General features: G+C 35.6%; 3 protein-coding genes across 3 annotated transcripts in view; 1 reads left to right on the forward strand and 2 right to left on the reverse strand.

Annotated features, from left to right (window-relative positions):
• The window catches only part of smg1 (SMG1 nonsense mediated mRNA decay associated PI3K related kinase), a 47,953-nt gene extending 40,172 nt beyond the window's left edge, over positions 1 to 7,781 (reverse strand). The window contains exons 1-3 of the mRNA XM_079833597.1: positions 7,648 to 7,781; positions 4,961 to 5,118; positions 9 to 161 (exon numbers count right to left, since the gene is read on the reverse strand). Coding sequence (XP_079689723.1) covers positions 9 to 161; positions 4,961 to 5,118; positions 7,648 to 7,724 — 388 coding nt within the window. The 5' untranslated portion in view covers positions 7,725 to 7,781. The remainder of the gene's footprint in view (positions 1 to 8; positions 162 to 4,960; positions 5,119 to 7,647) is intronic.
• A 2,765-nt stretch (positions 7,782 to 10,546) lies between these two features.
• On the forward strand, positions 10,547 to 15,886 carry clec19a (C-type lectin domain containing 19A). The gene is made up of 5 exons (XM_079829308.1): positions 10,547 to 10,730; positions 11,754 to 11,931; positions 12,038 to 12,131; positions 12,566 to 12,698; positions 14,163 to 15,886. The coding sequence occupies exons 1-5, from the start codon at positions 10,643 to 10,645 to the stop codon at positions 14,237 to 14,239; spliced, it is 570 nt and encodes a 189-aa protein (XP_079685434.1). The 5' UTR covers positions 10,547 to 10,642; the 3' UTR covers positions 14,240 to 15,886.
• A 1,663-nt stretch (positions 15,887 to 17,549) lies between these two features.
• syt17 (synaptotagmin XVII) overlaps positions 17,550 to 24,781 on the reverse strand; it is a gene marked incomplete at its 5' end in the record, with an annotated part of 34,131 nt that continues 26,899 nt past the window's right edge. The window contains one exon of the mRNA XM_079810685.1: positions 17,550 to 19,028. Coding sequence (XP_079666811.1) covers positions 18,832 to 19,028 — 197 coding nt within the window. The 3' untranslated portion in view covers positions 17,550 to 18,831. The remainder of the gene's footprint in view (positions 19,029 to 24,781) is intronic.

Genomic DNA, 24,781 nt, shown 5'->3' on the forward strand with positions numbered 1-24,781 from the left:
GAACATACCCTGTGATTTCCTCATTTCCTTTGTAGCTAAAGCACGGTTTCCATGCTGAAAAGTGGTTATATCAGAAGTCACATCATTGAATCTCAACTCTTGCCCCAGCGACTTCCAACCATAAGTATTTTCAGAGAGGCCTCCATCAGCATCATATTCCCCTAGAAAGCAAGAATACTGTCAAGTTCCCTTCACTGAAAGCATAACATTTGTTTGTGTTGTTGTGGTTGTATAAAAAGGCATAGTTCACCCAAAAATTACCCTCATGTCGTTCCAATCCTGTAAGACCTTCGTTCATCTTCGTTACAAATATAGATATTTTTGATTAAATCAGAGCTCTCGGGTCCCTCCATAGACAGCTATTTAATTAACACTTTAAAGTCCCAGAAAGGTAGTAAAGACATCGTTAAAATAGTCCATCGGACTCAAGTGGTTCAACCTTAATTTAACGACGAGAGTACTTTATGTGAACAAAAATAACGACTTTATTCAACAATTTCGTTCTAGCCTGTGTCGGTCTTGTCGCTTCATTAAATTAAGGTTGAACCACTGGAGTCACATGGACGATTATTAACAATGTCTTTCCTACCTTTCTGGACCTTGATAGTGTTCATTAAATAGCTGTCTATGGAGAGGTCAAAGAGCTTTTGATTACATCAAAAAATATCTTCATTTGTGTTCCGAAGATGAACGAAGGTCTCACGGGGTTTGGAACGACATGAGGGTGAACAAATAATGACAAAATTTAAATTTTTGGGTGAACGAACCCTTTAAGTTTATTGCCATATCAGCATCAACGACTATTTCATGGCAGATACAAATTAAACATGTAATACATTATCATAAAAACAATAATAAATACAAACATTTTATAAAAATTCAACTAAGACAAAAAGACAATTCTATAATTGATTCATTAAATGTATTTAAATGTACAAAAAAAAAAAAAAAAAATTTACAAGTTTTTCTGGATCAATAAATAAGTCCTTAAAAGTTTGTCCTAATAAAAAGCGCTGCCTCATAACAAAAACAAGTGGCAGTCCAAAAATATATTTTTTATTCTTTAGTATTGACATTTTGGTGCTTCTTCAGTCTTCAATAAATGCCCATGAGTCAGTCTAGTATGGCCTATCCAACACTTTGTATATACAACATGGTCGTGTTGTGATTTAAAGGAGAAGACATATTTTCCCAACCACAGATTTTTTTGTGTGAAAAAAAACAAAAAAAATACATTTGAATAACGCAACATTGTGTAACAGCAAAGTAGGTGCTATGCTTCATAAGCAAGGCAATATATATACACTTTATCAGCTCAGACCAATATTAGACAGCACAGCGCAAGTTCAGAAGGTTTACTTGTGGGCCAATCACACGACACCATTACTACAAAGCACTGCGAGATCTAGTAAGTAGGGCTGTAATCTCCCAGTCGATTAGTCGATTATTGGTCGATACGTTCTGGCTCGACCAAAATTCTGATTGGTCGATTTTTTGCCGCGTTCATTTAATCAGTTTTGCTGCGTTCATTTAATCAGTTTTGCCGCGCCGCGTTCATTTCGTCAGGTGGAAAGCACTAATTGCTAATGGGGGTGTTTTGAGAGCACCCCTGTTTCACAGGTAACAGTCTGCCTTCAGAACACCCCCATTGTTTTCACTTCTTTTGGATTAGCCCAACCCACTGGCGAAGAGAAGTCTCTCACTGGTCCTTTGTGTTTCATTCCCCGCTGGCTCAAACGTACACCCAAAGTGGTAAACTTGAGGAACGCCCATCAACATACACATGAGGGGAAGCGTCACAACACCACGCTATTAGTGGATCTGTACTGTCAGTTTTGCCGCGTTCATTTCATCAGTTTTGCCGAGCCACGTTAATTTCATTAGTTTTGCCGCGCCGCGTTCATTTCATCAGGTGGAAAGCACTAATTGCTAATGGGGGTGTTTTCAGAGCACCCCTGTTTCACAGGTAACAGTCTGCCTTCAGAACACCCCCATTGTTTCACTTATTTTGGATTAGCCCAACCCGCTGGCGAGAGAGACAGATTGAAGAAGGCTAGTTTTCTTGTATATTATTTATTTAATTGTGATAGCGTTTTTTCTGCTCTTGATCTGGCTTGTTTAATAAATATTCCTTTTTTATTAAAGAGGACGTGCCTTTTGTGTTTAAGAGTAAAAGCTTTAAGTTAATAGTCTATTTGTGTCTCAGCCGCGAAGCTGAGCTCATATGTTTGAGCTGCACAGAGCGGCTGAAATGAGTGTCTGTCAGTTATTATAATACATATGACAAACACAATTGTCTAAATTATGTTGCATATTCCTCAAAAGTTCTTGTGATGATATCTAGTTGACAACACATAGTGCCATATTTTCGGAAGTCATAGTCTATGATATTGCGCAGGTGCATGCGATGCGACGCTGTCAGAGCCGACAGACTCGTGTGTCAGACTCATTTCAGTGCAAAATAATCAGCTCAAAAACTATTTAATATAGCCTACAGCAAATAGCCTACTAGTTTTTTATGTTTATTTATAATTAATTTAGGGAGACAACAAGGCTACCAAGTACTGCGCACAGTGTGCAGCTTATTCATTTAAGTTTTTTTTTTCCTAACGTTATTTTAGTCGATTTTTAGTCGAAAATTTCAGGACTTCAGTCGACCAAGATTTTCTTTGGTTGATTAAAGCCCTACTAGTAAGAAACATTCAAATTTGGCACAGAATTCTCTGTTATAAACCATGATAGATCTCAGATTAAACAGCGCTGAAGTGGAAACCATGAGAAACATTAATATTATCCAGTTTAAATGTAACTTTTTATGCATGACCAAAAACATTATTTGTTCATCTATCAAAGCTTGTCCCCATTTGAAATCTGAAAGTTTCAAGATGTAGGAAAACTAACACGTGGCAAACAAACACTTATTTAAAGGGATCCCCTGGTGTTAAGACTTGTATGTCTTAATATTAAGACATACATTGTGGTGCAATGTACGTGGGATAGAATGAATGCACTCGAACATGTCCACTACCTACTATATATAATTTTCCCACACATTTTACTTTTTAAACATTATCATAGGGATTTCATAATATCTAAATATAAATAACCAATAAATAATTTTCTCAAGTTTGACACTTTGTACTTAAGTATGAAGTAAGAAAAGTCTCATGAAAAACAAAAACTTCAAATTGCAAAAAATTACACAGAAAGTAAGTAAAGAGCGGTCCATTTATAATCAATTAAGCTGTCGGTCAGTTCGGTATGATACTATAGAAGAACAAATGGTACATTTAATAAGAGTAGAATATTACATACATTTCAGTTGATAATTTTATCTGCATCTCAACTCAAGCTCAGTGCTTTAGTCAAATGTGCATTTCCAGGAAATAAACGTGATATTAGTGACGGCACTTATTAATGCAAAACAATAGTAATTGTATGACTAATCTAAGGGTGTGCAATATGACAAATCTAATTTCACGACATAAGTAATATTTCACAATAACCAGTACTTAATTTGAGCAGCATCCTGTTCCGGAAAACATCAGATATTGGACTTTTATTTTTGGGCATTTATTTTTAAACAATCTGGCATAAACAAGCGCATTACAAGGTGACACTAGCTATGTTTCCATCCAAAGTTGCGAATGCAAAATTGCAATATTGCATAAAAAAAATGCGCAAATAAAGCACTGTTTCCATCCAGTGAGTCGAAGAGAACATAATCGTCACTTCCTGATAAACTACTGCTAAAAAAAAATCACTAAGAAACGTAGGAGACACCACCATATATAATCATTTTCAAAATAAATCATTTGCATCTCAGAGAAACTCGTGCGTCTCTATAAACGTGTTGTCATGCTTTCAGAGGCAGATGCTGCTGTTTGGGAACGCAGTCGTGTAAGAAAGTTCTAGGAGGGAAATATACCAAGCATCTTTGACAACAGACTTCTGAAAGACCAAAGCAGCAATTCAGATGTTTTGCAAACAAGATTTTTCCGCTGGTTAGTAGGCTACAGTTATGCTGTTACATCGCGAAAGTCACATGATTTTCTTTATTCGCATTAAGGAATTTATTTCCATCGTAGTTTATGCGCACATTTTCGTAACGGATAGAAATTTTATCCGACTCAAACGAGCGCATACGTTTTTCATGCACATTTTTAGAATTTATGCGCATCTTGGCGTTTCCATTCAGCATTTTTTTATGTGATATCCCAAAATGCACATAAAAATAGGTGGATGGAAACATAGCTAGTGCGTGTGTGTAAGAGACAGAGGGAGCGTGGGTTTATGCAGATGTATTTGGAGGTCATGTTTTGCCATTGGTCCTCAGCATATACATTTTTGATCAGCTTTCTTAAGTTCAAAGTCACTCTCATTGATTGGTGCTTGCTCATTGTTTGAGCATAGTTTGGAAAGTAGCATAAAGTTTGGAGAGGGTGTATATACCCGATGGATTATTACAATAAAAATACATTTAATATTTTTATTGTAATAATATTATTATTTTAGATATTTTCTTTTAATTGATTATTAAAACTATAATGTTAATAAACAATTGGACAAATATATCGATACTATACAAAATATTTTAAATCTATCAATAGACAATTTATAATCACCACCACAATAAATATCGTCATACTTCCCAGCTCTAAATAAAAAGGATGCCAACAATCCAATTTAAGTAAATATTGACTTATTTGCACAAGCAAATGTTGGGACCTTCCATAAAAAAGTACCAAAGTAACTTGCTGAGGTTACTTTCTCTTTCTATTTCTATAAACAGAAACCTTAACCAGGGAGAAACACAAAAGATAAAAATCAAACCCTCAGATACCGGACCAGCAGAACAACATTGATGTTGAAAACCACAATTATGCAGGTTAAAAACACTGGGGCATATAATCCAGCTGATTAAAGCCAGGCTAAACAAAGAGCTAGATAAAGCACGCACCTCCTTCTTCGAGTATGTCTGTGGCAGTGAAGGCATCATTGTGCAGTGGTGGGGTGCCAGGCTGGTCAGAGGGCAGAATGTCAAAAAGAACTTCTGAACCACGATCTCTAGAGACACTGCACTTCACACCGTCCTGGCTGGCTGACAGACTGTTGCCTCTGAAAAGCATTCAATAGAACATCAGTGACTTCACAGACTAAACTTTCCATGTTCCTAATGTGTCTTTGCAGTGTTGAGGTTTGCAGCCAATCACAGACATATTGGTTGAGCTTGTGAACACAATGGCCAATTCGATGTGTTTAAGCTAGTCAGAATCCACTCAACTTAAATTATTTTCTCCATACCCAACCCTACACACATTCTCGAATCCTTTCATTATAATACCATATAAAGAATAATCACAATATCAGTAAGAGATTCATTGGACTGTTTCATTCATTATAACGGAAGTCTTTGCAAGAGCGCAGCTTTGTGTACTTCAAGTTGAACTGAAATAATTGTCAACTTCAGTGATTATAATGGCAGCCATCTTTGCTCACTTACTGTAGCCTTACATAATATTTATTTTTCTTGCTGCTAACTATACATTGCAAAGTTTCTGGATTGACAACCGTATTTAAATTTGCGTCTGAATGACAGTGATAACCATAGTAATGAACGGAACAAAACAATTTGATACTGTATGTTAAATTATCTGTGCATCAAGTCTTAATGTAAAAGCAAAATAGACCTGCCACTTTTTCTATGCAATATGTTACTTTGCTTTTCATTTTATTACTAACATTTCAAATCAGTCACTCAGTGACTTTTTACATATATTTTTACAGATTTTTAAATATAAAATATTATGATTATCAGGTCCAATCATACTATTTTATATTTAAAAATCTGTAAAAATATATGTAATATGATTCTTTTTTATTTAATGAATAAATAAGAGAAGTTAATATTACAAACGGTTTCTTTACATTTATTGTCAGTACTGGGCTCAAAGTTTACATGGGTACATTGGGTAGGGTTACTTTTCCACTGTGTGTGGATGACATGGATCGTCTGCCACCAAAGATCATTTTTTTGCCCCAGGAAAAACCCTTCACACTAAACCCATATGACTTTCTTCTGTGGAACACAAAAGGATAAATTCAGGTTTAGTGAACTGGATCAGTTGATTCACTGAAAAGATCAATGAACTCAAAAATAATGGTTCTATCAAAAATCTGTCATTAACTTTTTTTCTACCATTTTGGAACTTGAAAGTAAATGGAAATTGGGGCTATCATTGTGGTGTGGCTGAGAATAAATATTTCATATTTTGTGCTCCAATGAAGAAAGACGGTCATGCAGGTTTGAAACATGTGAATGGAAGTGAATGAGTAGATGACTGAACCTTCCTTTTTGGGTTAACTATTCCTTTTATAATCAATACAAATTAACATTTATTTTGAATTCTAACATTTTATGTTTGATGATTATTTACAGCATCTGCCAAACATGTAATTGCAAAACCTTCCTAATATGGCAAAATGTATTAGGAACAGTAACGTTACTCACAATTTTAACCACGCATTCGATAAAGATACAGTCAATATAAGTACAATTTATGAATTTTTCAAGGCTATTCCTAAAAATTGCATTGCACCCGGGACTTATGGACGTAATTTGACAGTCCAGCAGAGATTGCATTTCCCCACATTGTTTCAAAATAATGCAACTCATATTTTGAACCAAACTGTGAATGAACATTCAAAATAAATACAGTCTGTGTTTCAATGTACATATACTGACTGACTGACTGACTGACTGGATAATGCAATATTTGATTTTAAGACAAGCTGAAGACTGAATTCAAACAATTAACGTTAACCAGTTTAAGCTCAAAGTTCAATACAGTCGCTGCCAATTCATAAGCTTTCCAGACAAACAGAGGCAAACAGAACTAACTGACATTCAGCCCACGCTTCAGTCAGGTTGTCCGATTTAAACGATGCAAATGTCCAGATTAAAACGGTTTAATGAAAACTTTCAAGGTTATACATTAGGAATGGGCTGCACAGTCAGGGGTACAACAAATAATGGTTCGTAAACTGACATGAGGGGTTGAAAAAGCGTTAAATCAGTACGACGCGATAATTATCCAGCATGTATGAAATACTACAACCTACTACAACATGAATCAACTTCGCAAATGATGAAGTAACGTTACTAACGTTATGTAGCTTGTGGCCAAACGTGTCAGACCAGACGCGTGTTTCCTCACACAAACCACAAATGAAAGCCACGACACTCTAGACACATCAGAATATCGGTCGAAAACACAAATCCCTGCCATTATATTCACATTTATGCTCGGTCAACCAACCAATGCTGGCAAACAAACACTAACATTATAAATATCGCCAGTGTTCACCGATTGTTTGTGAGTTAGCTTATGCTAACATCTGCTAACCAATCTGAAAAACTGAGCATGAGCGTTTGACATGTGTCGGTTTAACTGTGCGAGGTTGGTTTTCCCACAGACTAGAGCTCAACGATATTATAATGAGATGTGAAGTGAGTTGAATGCTTAGAAAAGTCTCCTCGCGTGGAGAGAGAGACAGCTGTGTTTGATAAAGTGGCGAACGAGAGCAAGGCCTCGCTGAAGCTTCGGCCTGTAGTGCGAGCTCTCTGCCGTGTGGTGCGCTACTGACCTGCGCTGCCAGTCATTCCAGTTTCGCTGCAGTTTGTGGGCGCTGCTCAGCCGAGACCCGAGGGCTTTGCGGCTCATTACCTTTCCGAAGACAGCATGACCCGTCTAACACGGGAAGAGTCTGCAAACAAACCCTAATTTCACCGTTCACTTTATGTCCATGCACAGGTTTGAAATGCCCTGAGCGTGTTTGAAACTGAGAGGCAGCGGCCTGACCCTCCCATCTATTTCTCTACTCTTTCCTTTATCGCTGTTCACACGGCTGCAGCCCCATCTATCGGTGGATAGAAATAACTGCAGCTCTTTTGTTATTAGTAAAGATACCGAGGCAAATTCATTACAAAAAATGACTGAAACACGGACATACTTAAATAACTCCTGGGGTTTTTGCTCACTTGAAGCTTAAAATAAAACAGTGGGGGGAAAGCAGAAAAAAGTAATTAATTGAATGTGATATTTCACATTTTCACTTGAAGCAGAATAGCAACATCTGTTGGTGTAGCCCTATTCACTGTGTGGTTGCCTAGTGACAACAGGATGTGTATTAAATGGAGAAAAAATGGAAGAGAGCGTCAACCTAAAGAAGAAAACCAGTTAGTACTGAAACGCATGTTTTAAACGTTCCATTCAACATATCTGAAGATATGTGAACTATTATTGTTTACAGCTTATATGGCAACAGATGGGACCACCTGTCTTTAATCTAATACAAAGAGCATCATATAATTAATACATAATATTAACATAGGCTATTGATAAGACGCAAATGTGTTTGGCGTAGAGTTTATAGTTATTCAAGGTCAAACGTTGCACATCCATTCACCACACCCAGGTTGTATAATTATACCACAAGATGGTAGCAAGGAGCTAAAGCAGAATACATCGACCCAGTACTTTTCTCTCACGTCTCTCCACGATTAGAAAGAGATGGTCCACTGAAAGTGGCCATTGCTGTGTGGTTTTGTAGGCACCATTGCCCAGCCCAATGCATGGATTGAAGTTGCTAAGCAACAATGTTCACAATAAATACTGTATCAGACAGTACACGGGGATGTCAGCTGGTAATTTATGGAGATTATCTGTCTCACAGTGTGTTATTGCACCCTTTGAGTTAACTACGACTATTAATTAAGATTATTTAACTATACTGCAGCCCATTATTGGCCATGTTTTTGTGTTCACCCTCTAAGTACTATATAGAAAGCAATGGGAGTTGCACATTTGAGGTCAGCAGAAAGCTCTCACAATTAGCAATATGTGCAGCTGTTCGATTGTCCTGGAGGAAGTGCTGAATGTCCCAGCTGTTGCTTATCTAATGTGTGCACTACCTTCTGCACAACATCCGAGGGACTACAGCAATGGAGGAAAATATTGCAAAAGGTAATCAGAAACAATTTCCTGGAATGAATCATCATTTTTCAGTGTAAATGTACAGCCTTCAACATATTTTTTTGTGACTTCTACAACCCATAAAACAGGGAGTGATATGTTTTATCTCATGTCTGCACATCAGCTGGCTTTGAACTGACTCAAAATCAATACCAGACTCAAAAAGGATATTTTTAGCTAGCTCACACGTCTTATTTCATCTTCCTCAAACAGATCATGGGTACGGCCAATGATGGAAATGTCTGAACTACTTTCTGGTTGAAAGCTTGGTGATCCAGAGAATTAATTTAGTGTGGCTCCATAATGATGGTTTTGAAGGACCCTGATTAATAATGTATTGCCAGTTTAAACAGTGAAGTAGGTGGTCACAGGAGATAGACAGGAGCCTACAGGATATACTCATTTAGAGAGCATATTTAGGTCTTCTTCAGTATAAGAATGAGTCATATCTCCACGCTCCTGCCCTTAGCTGTTATAGGCGGCGGCCCTCACAAAGATAAGAGGAATTCTGGGCCTTTAATAGCATGGGCTCTGTAGGCCGTGAGATAAAGCAGACGCACTATCAACTGCAAGACGGTGTCAGGGGAGACTAATGGAACTAAGCAAGTAGTGTGAAGTGGGTGTTCACTAACTCTGCAGACAAGCCGGACATCATGATACTTTCAACAAATTATTGCAGTGTGAAATGGTTCCATGGACTTGAAGGGAAACCATTTAATCGTTGGTTATTTTCTTGCTTTATTCTAGGGCCAAACATTTTCTGAATCATCATTAATCTTTACTCACTTCAGGTTGCTGTGTAGACACGGTATGGCATGATTTGCCATGAATGGGGTTTGCGGATTGAATTTCATAAGCTAAAGAATCAAGACGGACAATACAGCCGGCCATCTGATTGTGTAAAACGATGTAAAACCTGAATTTCATAGCAATTCATAATCCTCTAACAGACATAATATTGACAAATATTTCACTAATAAAAGCAACATTGATTGATATTGATTACTACTATTGACTAATAATTAATTAAATTTAATTAAATAAATTAAATTAAACTGTATTGAATTAAATTAAATCTGAACCAAATCTGAACCTAAACAATTTTAAACAATAAAGCTTGAATTTATTTATTGATATACATACAAAAGACAAATCACAAATATTACCTCTCTGGAATCTGTGATACATTTTGTTCTTTCCACAATTATTTGATGAATGCCATTTATTTTAATAGATTTTGCAACATTATAAATGTCTTTACTCTCACTTTTGATTCATTTAATGCCCTTGCTGAATACAAGTATTAATTTCTTTTAAACATTTGAAAGTTATATGTTGTAAATTGTCTGCCAAGGGAGAATTACATTGGGTTAATGACCCAAAAATAAAATTTTTAGGCTCTTGGGTTCTCTCTTTCTCCCTTTGCACAGTCTGATGTCATTGTTCATGACCAAGTAGGAAGAGTCCAACAAAAAGGCAGGGGCTGAGAGGCTCACACACCCTCTAATCTTCCCAACACTCGACAGTTCTACAGCACACATGCTCACAAACACACACACACACACACACACGCTTCAAATCTCAATCTCATCTCTCTTGCACTAAACATGCTCTGTTGGGAATTGAGTTTAGCCCTACTGTTCACCGGCTTCCCAGTGTGGGCTCTGCCTTCAACTAACATCAAGATCACACAAGGTGAGTGCCACCAGAACCAAAGACAAGGATACAACGCAGACACAGATAATATGCTTTAATTAGCTTCTTTAAACAGGGAATAGACAGTCTCAAGCTAAACCAGAGCTGCTTTGCCAAGTTATCGATTCTGTTTGTAATGTCTAGTTTTAACTTATATTTTGCAGTCTGTTGTCCCGTTGAATGAGAATGTGACAGTACAGTAAATGCTATGTTTGAAATGTTTTATTGATTTACAAGAGCTCAGACTAGTGAAAGCATCTTTAAAGGTTAAGTGTGACTCGTAGTGGGCAAGAAAAGTTGGGAAAGTATTGCAACAATATTAACCCTTTACAATAAGATTTCATTTGTTAACATGAACAAACAATGTAAAATACTTTTAAAGCATTTATTCATCTTAGTTCATGTTAATTTCAACATTTACTGGATTATTAAAATCATATTATAATTAACGTATATAATAACGTTATAATTGTTAAAATTATTTAATGGACCTGAGCTATACATGAACTAACAATGACGGTTGTATTTGTATTAACTAACATTAACAAAGATTAGTACATGCTGTTAAATATATTGCTAATTGTTAGTTAATGAATTAACTAATAGGACCTTATTATAAAGTGATTTCCATATCCACAAATGTATTAACATTGAAATCGATCAGTAATTTATTTGGGAAGCTTTTTTTCGAGATTAAACTGACTTAAATTATTAATGTAATTTTTAAATAGTGTAATATTCAAATTTTTTAGAGGAAATTGTAACCTTTTTGCTTTTGTTGCATAACAGACTTTCTTTAACTCACAGCTCAAACTAAATTGAATGCAGGCTGTTGCTGTGAAAAGGAAACAATGACAATATATTCTGTAATCAGCTAGATACTTTCCAGATGATGTTTCAAATAATGTAACATTGTATTTTTGTGGTGTTTTCAAGTGTTTGACCTATTATACTCTCATATACTAATCTGCTGATTTAAAGAAACACTGCAAACGGATTTAATGTCATTACCATTTCCTCTAGCACTGCCCCTGCAACTGTCAGATTCAAACCAGCCTGTGACATGTCCTCTCTTCTGGACTGAATTTGAGGGTTACTGTTACCGCTTCTTCCCCTTGAATCGCACCTGGGCAGAGGCAGATCTTTACTGCGCTGAATTCTCAAATGGACACAAATCAGCCAAACTCACCTCCATCCACAGGTATGATTCCTCACCAACTGAGTGCGGACTATTTATTTCACAGTACAAGATGTTTGCTGGAAAAACAAAACATAAAATATGTACTTTCTAATAACTTTTTTCATAGCTGGGAAGAAAATGTGTTTGTCTATGATCTTGTGAACAGCCGCGTACCAGGAATTCCAACAGATATTTGGATTGGCCTTCATGATAGAAGACAGGTGAACATGATCTATTAAGTACAATACAAAACATTCCCACACATGCATTTTATGAATGATTCATTGATATTATATATTAGGTTGCAATGTGAAGCAGTTATGATTCTTTATACTCATGAAAAACAACAACATGATTTACATACATTGTAAAAAGCAAGCAAAGCCTGTCACTAATAATCTAATTTACGGAAAATATAGTTTCTTTGAGTGACGTTTAATTATTTCCAGACACTGGTGAACCAACATTTTGGTCTAACACCAGGTCAAGGGTTAACAAACCCTCTGATCGGTAATGCAAAGGTTTCTCAGAGATCCTGGATCAAATGATCCAAATCTCCTGTGAACTCATGCCTGACATGATGGGTTTATTTAGGATCAAAGGGCAAATAACAAGCAAACATGATATTATTGTTAATCATATAGTTTGTTGGTAGGAGGGCACTATGGAGTGGACAGATGGGTCACCCTATGAATACAGTTACTGGGATGGAAATCAGCCAGATGATGGCATCCATCGCATCCCTGAGGAGGAGGACTGTGTTGAGATCTGGTACAGACAAAACAGTGGTGAGTGTTGCAATGGACTGAATCACTTATTATTATGGCTATTTATACAATAGTGAATAATTTAGTTAATTTAGTACAATTAATATAACATGATACAAAAAATGTTAGGCCTACTACCACTGAAAAAAAAAAGTTACTGCTTTAAAATTTTAAGTACAATCAACTTGGATGTTTAAGTTATTTAAACTTAAATTACATTAAACTGACTTTAATTAGTTGAATCTTGTATAACTTGTAAAAAAAGTTGAAAATTGCTTAACTTATTTTGATGAGTTAAAGCAATGTAAAAACACGTTGTCATTACTTATTGATCATATCATTTTTACAGTGTACCATTCAAAAGTTTGAGGTTTAAATAAAATATTATTTGAAATATTATATATATATATATATATATATATATATATATATATATATATATATATATATATATATATATATATATATATATATATATATATATATATATATATATATATATATATATATATATATATATATATATATATATATATATATATATATATATATATATATATATAAATATTCAGTATTACCTCTTTTGCTCACCAAGGCTGGATTTATTTGACAAAAAATACATTTAAAAAATGGAATTATTTTAAAAAATATTATTACAAGTTTAAAAAGTTTCCTATTTTAATATATTTCAAAATGTAATTTTGGCAAAGCTGAATATTCAGCATCATTACTCCAGTCTTCAGTGTCACATGATCCTTCAGAAATCAAATATGATGATTTGCTGCTAAAGAAACATTTATGATTATTATAAATGATTATTATTATTATAAAAAAAAAATTCAATGTTGAAAACATTGATAGTAAAAAAGTGTTGAGGAAACCGTGATCCATGCATTTTTTTCAGGTTTCTTTGATAGAAAAATCTCACTGACCATAACATTTATGTATATATATATATATATATATATATATATATATATATATATGTATATATGTATATATATATATATATGTATATATGTATATATATATATATATATATATATATATATATATATATATATATATATATATATATATATATATATATATATATATATATATATATATATGTATATATATATATATATATATATATATATATATATATATATATATATATATATGTATATGTATATATATATATATATATGTATATGTATATGTATATATATATATGTATATATATATGTATATATATATATATATATATATATATATATATATATATATATATATATATATATATATATATATATATATATATATATATATATATATATATTATTATTATATATATAGTGTTAGTGTACTTTTTGGTGAATCAGCATATGTTGTAATGAATTATATTTCTTTCATAAGTTGATTGACAGCCCCACTAATTAGAGTACTATGAAAAAGCATTACAAAATGGAGAAACTGTTTGCATCTTTCCATCTTTTGCAGCACTGAGGTCTTGGAATGACAACAATTGTGATAAGGCCTTTCCATTCGTCTGTAAGATTCCTACACTGGAAAACTAACCTCAGATCTAAGTTTATCCATTTCCTCGTCATCAACATTGACACCCCAACATCCCTCAATCACAGTGTAGCAACAAGATGGCTACTCATCTGCATCTCTGCAGTGATGATGGGCTTTCTCTAGCCTGTTATGGACACTTCACATGCATTTTCCTCCCCTTCACTCCAATTCCCTGCCCCCATCGTCCCTCCGTCACTGTTGCTGTTTTCTTGTTCCTCTGGGGCCATGACTCATGACACACACATTCCTCTGTTCAACACTTATGGAAACAAACTTTTACTTTTCTCACCAGAGGAGCTGTTGATTATATGTTGATATTGACTGAGATAGTGAGTTGCAGTATTGGTTATAGACAGACTGAACACTTAGTTCACAAGGAAAACTGAGGTCCCCACCCTTAATCATCTGGCTGTTAATATTCTGTGGACATTTTTTTACCTTCTTTTCAAATGGGTTATATTTGCTGAACCCCCAAACTTCTGTTATTTTTGTAAGAGAATGGTCTTATTTTTAACATGTGTCCATAAAATAACTCTTGAGTCTGGATCTGGCATCCGGAACACTGTTATAATGTCCATCTGTGCACATTTATCTATCACTGACCTAGAAGGTGAGATTCTGAAAGAGAAGGGATTTAAGTCTCTGTTGACTGCAAAGCTTCAAAAGGTTGTTGACCTTTTCAGCTTTTCTCGCCAGCTCATGGGCCGTGCCAATTAGGGACCAAAAAAGTTTTTTTTTGTTCTTATCCACACATCTGTTGGTAAAACAACCTCAATTTGCGCACTTACATTTTTGCCACTGACGGTTGAGAAAAATCAGAATTTTAAAAAGGGTCTTCTTTTCAATGCATGAGATGATTTGGATTTTCACTTTTTAGTCATGAGCTGATGGAGGAATTGGGTGATGAAATAAATAATTACATAATTTTCAAAAATGTTCCTTTGTGTTTTTTTTTTATGTAAACATCTGCAAAATGGACATCATTGATTATTGCACTTGCACGTGTCACTAAAAGTGAGGCTCAAGTTAAAGGAAGTTTCTAAAAGTTAATTTTTTTACATCTAAAAATTGCATCTCCACCGCCATGCGTCTCATGTTTTTAAACGCAAAAACACATCCAGAGCCCCTAAAAGGATATGGTAAAAAAAAACAAAAAAAGAAACATGCGTCAATGCCTTTGCGTTCTCTTGCTAAGTGTTTTGGGGGAATGCAAAACATTTGAGAGATAATTTTTCTTAATTTTCTTTATCACTGTGTCTGTTTAGGGGCACATTCTGTGTGACAGCCATCAAAACTAATTTTACTTCTGCATATGAAGAGTTCAGATGGAAAAGCCTCTAAAAGCCACTTCGGTCAAAAATGAGATAACGATACTCAGAGTGAATGCTCTCTGCATATAGTATACATTCATAAAATACTTTCACTTCCAACCCACTAAATCCCAGCGTCCGCCCATTCAGAAGTACCGCTACTTAGGTAGAAACCTATACATAGAAGCCACACAAAAATGCTTATTTTAAAGAAAAATGTCAGACGGACTTAGAGGCTTTTGCATCTGAAGTCTTCATATAGAACCACAGAATGAGCATAATAAAGTAATAGCCTACTGAAATGAAAATGTGGGGTAAATAAAGTATTCTTCTTCCAACATGGTCCATAAAATGTATTAAATGTGGACGTAAATCTTTTTGTGAAGTACAGATATTTTAAAGTTATCAGATAAAAATCTCAGCTGGGGGCCTTTAATTACTATTCTGACTGGACATTTTGTAATGGATGCCTATGATACAATGCAGAAATGTCCTAAAATCTATTTTGAAATATGTCAAGAGCAATATTCGAGTTTGTTGATATGATCTCATCTGTAAACATGGTATTTTTCATTATTTTGTGCCTGACACAGACCCAGGACTCATGTGCAAAATGGGGTTAAGCTGTTCCCTTGTTGCTGAAGACCATGTAATTAAGTGACTCTCTTCTAGCTCTCCAGAGTAATTATCTCCCTCTTAAAACCTGCAGAGGGAACATTTTTACACAAACAATCCTGAATAATTTTTATGATTTAATTAGTGCATTGTCAAGGTTATCTTTGCAATTGCAAAATATTATGGTTTAAACAAATAATTCAAATGAATAACAGAGGTATAGTTCACCTATTAAAAAAACCATCCAATGATGTCACCGATGAGTATGAAAGAGGTCTACAAGTATGAGGAGATTCAATAAAAAAAAATCAATTACAAAACATACTGAAACAAAGGGAGAAGCCCATGTAACAAACATCACTTTAATGCGGAACAACCATAACACACTTTCCTCGCTTGATACATCTCTTTGAAGGATTCACACATTACAATCTCCGTGAAAGAGACCTTTAAAGGGATTCTGCCGATTTCTTTGCACACTTAATAAACCATTACATGGACAGCATCAGCGTAACAAACTCAGTTCAGACAAGGAGACAGTGGACTAAACATTTTTTTTGTTGTTTAAAATATAACGAAGACAGTTAAAAACAGTTACCTCTGAAACCAAAATCTTTCTGTCAGTGAAGTCCTTTCAACAACCTTTTCATTTATCATGATTTATCTATGTTTTTTTAATCATCTATTGCAACTTGCATTTGTTCAATTCTCTGTAAATTATAAATATATACAGATTTGTTTTAGAGATAAATATATCATATATATAATTTCATCTAAATAAATATAAACATCTTCACTGGCACAGCTTCATGTGTTATTATTACCACTTTAATCATCTGTCATCTACACTAACATTGACATTGGTGGAAACATACAATTGACCCTTGACCTGAAACAAGCACTTCTCGCACAGGTCACACACAAGAAAGATTACGAAGAAAGATACAATAAGTTTCTGATTGCACTTTGATTCTATGCTAACTAAATTCCCACCTTAATCATATATTGTTTATGCTTATGTACTTCATAGACTGACTGAGGAAAAGACAAAATACAGCTCCGACATGTTGATAATATACAGTTTATGAACTGAACTTGGCAAAAGCGGTGGACTAGGAGTGAAGGTAATAGAGCGAAGAGAAATGCATGTATCTGCACCTTCTTGGCATGACATTATATTGCCCAAGCTGTGAAAGTATGTTCACTGTTGTGCAGACACTAACACTAATGCATTTACACAGTGATACAGACCTCTACTGAAGCCCTGAGAGGCCATACATTATTACTTCTGTCTTTTGTTGGGAGTCTTTTGACTTAATTTTCTTTGTGATCTCGAAATAACAAAAAAAAAAAAACTTGTTTTCTCAAGTCTCATGTTTTTTTTATATACCGTTCAAAAGTTGGGGGTCAAAAAGATATTTTTATTGTAAATTAAGTTTATAGTAAATTCTTATGGTCACAAAGGCTGCATTTATTTGATAAAAAATACAGTAATATTGTAAAATATATTACAGTTCAAAACAACTATTTTCTATTTTTAATATATTTTAAAATTTAATTTATTCCTGCGATGGCATCATTACTCCAGTATCACATGATCCTTCAGAAATCATTCTAATATGCTGCTCAAGAAACATTTCTTATTATTATCAATGTTGAAAACAGTTGTGCTACTTAATATTTTTGTGGAAACCGTGAGGTTCAAAAGAACAGCATTTATTTAAAATCAAATAATTATTTTGTAACATTATAAATGTCTTTTGATGATTTCAATGCATTCTTGCCGAATAAACATTAATTTCTTATTTTTTTAAAGAAAAACTTCTGAAAGAACATGTATGGATATAGAATTATGTTTAAGGGATAACATGAGAAATAGTGAGCAACATACAGAAAACCAAATGTAAAGATCACAGCAAAAAAACAAAACCTTTGGTATATTCAGATCACAAAAAAATTAAGTCATGATTAAGAAAAAACAAGACAAAAAATAAAATCCTCTTAAGGTTTCTGTAGACCTCTGTAAAGCTGCCATAAGTGCAAACATTTACCAAACACACACTCACAAACACTTAAAACACAACCAAAGGTCAAAATGTGCATGGAGAACAGTGATCCAGGTCACAAAACACAAGCTTTGGTGTAAAATCGGATTTGAAACATTCAAAAATGTCCATCTGTGCTGTCACAGATTTCCAACTACTTCAAAAACTGCAATCATATTGAAGTCTGAAAAAAAGAAACAATATGATTAAGACACCGCAGACCATAACAGTGGTTAGGTGTGGTCCAAACTGCCTGAGCCTCACAGACACTCTTCCTCTGAACACCTGAGCAGCCTGAATGCAGCTGAGGATCAGATGATGATGAGATTATTGAGCTCCCGTGTAAGATAGTATCAATGTGATAAAAAGAAAACATGAACAGCAGGCTTCTGCTCATCATCATAAACGGAAACACTCTCTGAGGTCTTTTCTATGATCTACCTCTCCCGATTATATTAATGGTAAGGTAGAGTGAACACAAATAACACCAAGATAAAGCCAATAGATCTAGTGTATGATTTAAAACCTTAAAAATGACATACTGAAACTCAAGACACTCCCAGATCTTAGAGTTTTAAGTCAAAGTTCTTTTTATAGATCACTGACTCTCCTGTGTTAGTATTATGTGACCTCGAGAGAAGCGGGAGAGACGCGGTCACACTCGGCTCGGGAGCGCAGACTGTGCCACTGTTCCACCGGGGTGCGCTGGGAGCTCATGAGCCGGCGCCAGTGCGTGGTTTCCGGCGGGCCAGTGGAGAACTGGCCAATTACGATGCGACCAACAAAATCGTTGCTGCTCTTCACATTGTGCCCGTAAACTAAGAAGGAAAAGACATAAAATCAATGTTACATCCAGAGATAATCAAACAAACACTTTATTAGCCTATAATGGCTGCTTGGAGTTTCTGTACTGTGAATTAATTAAGATTTTCCACCTCTATCCAATGTTTTACACACAAATCAGTGTTATTATCGTTATTAAACTAAAACCATACTTTTTTTTTCTTTTTCATTTTCTTAAATAAAAATAAGCATTAACTGAAATAAAATAAAATGTAAAAAAAAAAAAACATTTCTAATTTTAGTTTAGTTTAAAGGCACAATATGTACAATTTTTGTACATGTAAACCAAAACCACTAGAACAATGTTACATACTTTGTTGACTTGTTTGCATCATTCCAAATGTTTCCATGAATCCAGAAAAATAAGCAATTTTAACCAGGGCATGGACCGTCCGTGCGTCAGCTATCAATGACATCATAACCATGGCACCCTCAATTTTTTTATTTTGTAGAAACCATGGAAAAACCAAAGATGCTTTAATATAGTATGTGTTTTATTAGACAGGTGAGCACAACTTTGGATACATTCATCAACAGAACACTAATCATTGTTATATACAGTACACCCAGAAAGTATTCACAATGTTTCACTTTTTCCACTTTTTCTACAAACAATACCTCATAATGACAATGTGAAAGAAGTTTGTTTGAAATCTTTGCAAATGTATTTAAAATGATATCACATGTACATAAGTATTCACAGCCTTTGCCATAACACTCAAAATTTAGCTCAGGTGTATCCTGTTTCCACTGATCATCCTTAAGATGTATCTACAATTTGATTGGAGTCCACCTGTGGTAAATTCAGTTGAGAGGACATGATTTGGAAAGGCACACACATGTCTATATGAGGTCCCACTGTTAACCGTGCATTTCAGAGCACAAACCAAGCCATGAAGTCCAAGGAATTGTCTGTAGACCGCCGAGACAGGATTGTATCGAGGCATAGATCTGGGGAAGGGTACAGAAAAATGTCTGCAGCATTGAAGGTCCCAATGAGCACAGTGGACCTCAATCATCTGTAAATGGAAGAAGTTTGGAACCACCAGGACTCTTCCTAGAGTTGGCCGCCCGGCCAAACTGGGCGATCGTGGGAGAAGGGCCTTAGTCAGGGAGGTGACCAAGAACCCGATGGTCACTCTGATAGAGCTCCAGCGTTTCTCTGTGGAGAGAGGAGAACCTTCCAGAAGAACAACCATCTCTGCAGCACTCCACCAATCAGATCTGTATGGTAGAGTGGCCAGACGGAAGCCACTCCTCAGTAAAAGGCACAGGACAGCCCACCTGGAGCAAAGGCACCTGAAGGACTCTCAGATCATGAGAAACAAAATTCTCTGGTCTGATGAAACAAATATTGGCCTCTTTGGCCAATAACAAACTCTTTGGCCTGAATGGCAAGCGTCATATCTGGAGGAAACCTGGCCAATACCGTCCCTACAGTGAAGCATGGTGGTGGCAGCATCATGCTGTGGGGATGTTTTTCAGCAACAGAACTGGGAGACTAGTCAGGATCGAGGAAAATATGAATGCAGCAATGTACAGAGACATCCTTGATGAAAACATGCTCCAGAGCACTCTGGACCTCAGACTGGGGCGAAGGTTCATCTTCCAACAGGACAACGAACCTAAGCATACAGCAAAGGAGTGGCTACAGGACAACTTTGCTAATGTCCTTCAGTGGCCCAGCCAGAGCCCAGACTTTAACCCTATTCCAAACAGTCTCGGCTGCTCGAATGAGATAGGCAGGTCATTCCACCTGGTGGGAACGGTCCAGGAAAAGGTCAGTGAGTGATTTCGTGCCTCTTTGGGATGGCACTACGAGGCGGGATGGCACTACGAGGCGTCATTCACTTGCAGAACACAAGCTTCTGGAGTGTGCGTAAGTCTGAACAAAATACTTGAGGCTGTAATTGGTGCCAAACGTGCTTCAACAAAGTATTGAGCAAAGGCTGTGAATACTAATGTACATGTGATTTTTTTCCCCCCGGTTTTTATTTTTAATACATTTGCAAAGATTTTAAACCCATTTCTTTCATGTTGTCATTATGGGGTATTGTTTGTAGAATTTTTAGGAAAATAATATATTTAATCAATTTGGAATAAGGCTGTAACAACAAAATGTTGAAAAAGTGAAGCGCTGTGAATATTTTCCGGATGCACTGTAGCTCAACACAGCTAGCCTTATTATTTAAATCTTGTTTTCTTGATTTACCACGAGTACCATGTTTTACCATGCCAAATATCGATCTAGCATACTGCAGTGTGCAACAGGTGTCTCATAGTAGCCACCGAGCGAACGCACAGAGTAGCATTATAACACAATTTTCAACACACTCAAATGTATCTAATATGATAAAACAGCATTACCCCACATATGTATGACCGGAAGAAGCGGAAGCATTCGTCTGTGGCATAATAAAAGCTCCACCGAACTTGAGCCGTGTTGCGCCTGTCTCTCATTAGCAAAACACTCCAGCGGCCTTGTTCTGCTCCAATGTCTTTCAGCCCCACCCTGCTTCATTTAAAAAATCTTTAATACATTAGCTCATCCATGAATATGATTTCTGCCCGAGTCCCGTTGGATTATTTTTCACCGGCTGTAGAGGTGAAGACAACAACTCCCATGATTCCGCAAAATCAAGGCGTCATGAAGCTACGCCTTTGTTTTGAATAAACTACCTTTAGCTGCGAAAATTACATATTGTGCCTTTAAGTTGAAGTAGCCAACTAAAATAACTTACTGTGCATTCGCTCTGCAGCTACTATGAGACACCTGTTGCACACTGCAGTAAGTTAGATCAATTAGGCATGGTAAAACATGGTACTCGCGGTAAATCAAGAAAACGAGATTTAAACAAGAAGACTAGCTGTCTTGAGCTATATAATAATTAGTTTTCTGTTGATGAATGTATCCAAACAGTTGCTCACCTGTCCAATAAAACTCATAATATATTAAAGTGTCTTTGGTGTTTCCATGGTTTCTACAAAAAATTGAGGGTTATGTGGGTATGATGTCACTGATAGCCGACGCATGAACACAGTCCATGCCCTTGTTAAAATGGCTTATTTCTATGGATTTAAACATTCCTGCTAACATTTGGGATAATGTAAGTATACAATATATCACATTTTTCCTGTGTTTTTTGGATATTTATTATTAATATCTTACATATTGTGCCTTTAAACAACAACAACAAAAAAAACCTAGAAATTACTAAAAACAGACATACTAAAAAAAAATAACTGAAAACAGAAAACATTTCATAATAATAATGTCATAATATATCAATGACACTAAACTAACACTGACACGAATGTGTCCTCATTTATTTGGCTTATTATTCATCTTTTCTGTCAATCTATTTTTCTCCGCCTCAATCCAATTTTGTTAATGGAGTTGGGTCAGAGAATGAGGCACTGTTAATTTCATCACATTGCTCATAAACAAGATTGAAGACTTTCCTTCCCACTGATTTTCCCCTCTTTCCTGTAACTGGCAATGGAGTGCTGGGAAAATAGCAGGAAACGCAAATAATGTTGTCACAAAGCCCAGAGGTGGCAGTCAATGATGCAGCCGCACTCCAGACAAAGATCTCACAGCATCATGACTCCAGCTGCAGACCAGAGCTGATGAAACACAGTCTCCAAGCAACATCAGCTCTTGAGAAGAGCTTTATCCAGCTGAATGCCAAGGACTCCTTCACCTTGGTGTGGCTCAAGAATACAGCTAAAGCTCTTATTACAGCCAACAGGAGTGAAAACATGCATCTCCACTATTCCTTATCCTCACCACTATTTGCATTCAAGGTGTAAGTTAGGATAGGGGACACTCCTATTTATAGTGGAGAGCTTCTTTTTTAAAGCTACACTGTGTGATATTTTCCCCCATCTAGCGATGAAAAGGTATATGACCATCCAGTGAATATTAGTTTCTGTTCCTCTCAATTCCGATTTCGTTTTAACTCCTACGGTGGCCGATTTAGTTCAAGATTAACATGGCTTCCAGTTCGACCTCGTTCACATTCGACACGGTGCCATCGAGTGTTAAAATGCGAAAGGCGAAGCTTGAATTTACGGGTATGTCCCTCTTTGGCTAATGTACTTTCAAGATGGAGGGGCAACATGGCGACCTGCATTCGAACCCCTCACCCGTATGTATTTTCAATGGCATATTATAAACTTACGGGAATACTTTATTACTTGAAAGAAGTAAATATACATCAATGAGCACATATATTTTTGAAAGAACTAAGTGTTTTTAGCTAAGAATAAACTAAAAAAGTTACACAGTGCAGCTTTAAAAGAACTTTGAATTAGATTAGCTGATATTCTTTTGTGGAACAAAATTTGAATATATGCTGAATTTGAAAAAAAATTAAACAAATAAAATGAAGTAGTCCATGTGACTCTTGCGCTAAATTCCAACACAAGTCTGTGAGTCTAATTATCTTCAATGAATCAGTTGATTCAGTTAAAAAAACCCATTGTTTCAATTACTCAATGAATGAGTTCAACTCTCAGACTCGATCCGGTCTCAATGGTTAACAACAGCCCATTAAAGGGGAAGATTAACAGTGAAAAAAGAAGATTCTTTTTCAGAAGATTTGAAATAGTACACTGTTGAATGAACCACTTTTAATAATTTTATGATGTGCTGTTCATTGTAATTGTAAGTAAAAAAGCAATCAGCACGTTATCCAAAATGTATCCAAAGTCAAATGTGTTTGGAACAACATGAGGTGAATAAATGATGAAAGAATTTTCATTTGTGACTTTTTAGATCATTTCTGACCAGTCCATTAAACAGGAATAATTGAAAAAACATATAAATATTATTTTTTCTTTTCTTATTATAATCCTATTTTTTTATATTTTATATTCAATAAAAGAGTTTGTTAAACCACATTAATATGTCTTCATGCTCTGCAAAATACACAGCCTGGCCAAAAAAGAAGTCGCTGTTTGGATCTAAATTGGCAAATGCTTAAGAGTCAATTATTGGATCATTTTAGATTTTTCTGTTTCTAGCATGTTTTTGTTTGGCAACGGTCCTTCCAACCCTAATTGATGGAGTGTGTAGCTTTTCATTTCTTAAACAACCATGTAGGATGACATGTGTCTTCCTACATGGTTGATTAAGAAATGAAAAGCTACACACTCCATCAATTATGGCCATATTCTAGGATGACAAAGTCAAGATTCATCAGGCTCAAACTGTGAAAGAATGGTTGGGAGGGAGCATGAAGAATAATTTTCACACATGACTTGGCACCTCTGAGTCCAGACCTTATATTCATTGAAAGTCTTTGGGATGTGCTGGAGGAGACTTGACAGAGTGATTGACTCTTGCACTGTCAATACATGATCTTGACCAAAAATGTATGCACCTCTTGATGAAAATAAATGCTGTGATGTTATTTCCATCAAGAGGTGCATCAATTTTTGGTCCAGATCTTGAATTGACATGAAATGAAAAGCTACACACTCCATCAATTAGGGTTGGAAGAACTGTTGCCAAACATGCTAGAAACATAAAAATCACTACAATAATGATCCAATCATTGACTCTTAAGCGACTTTTTTTTTTTTGGCTGGGCAGTGTATATGTCAGCTAAGAGACAAACATTGAGCTGTTTGGATGGGTGACATCATCAGTTTAAAGCAAAGGAACAGGCGTGGTGAGTGTTTGGCGCAGACGTGTGCACTGGACTCTCTATGTTGAGCTGTT

Source organism: Gobio gobio (genome assembly GCF_949357685.1).
Source record: "Gobio gobio genome assembly, chromosome: 1".
Taxonomy (NCBI): Eukaryota; Metazoa; Chordata; class Actinopteri; order Cypriniformes; family Gobionidae; genus Gobio; species Gobio gobio.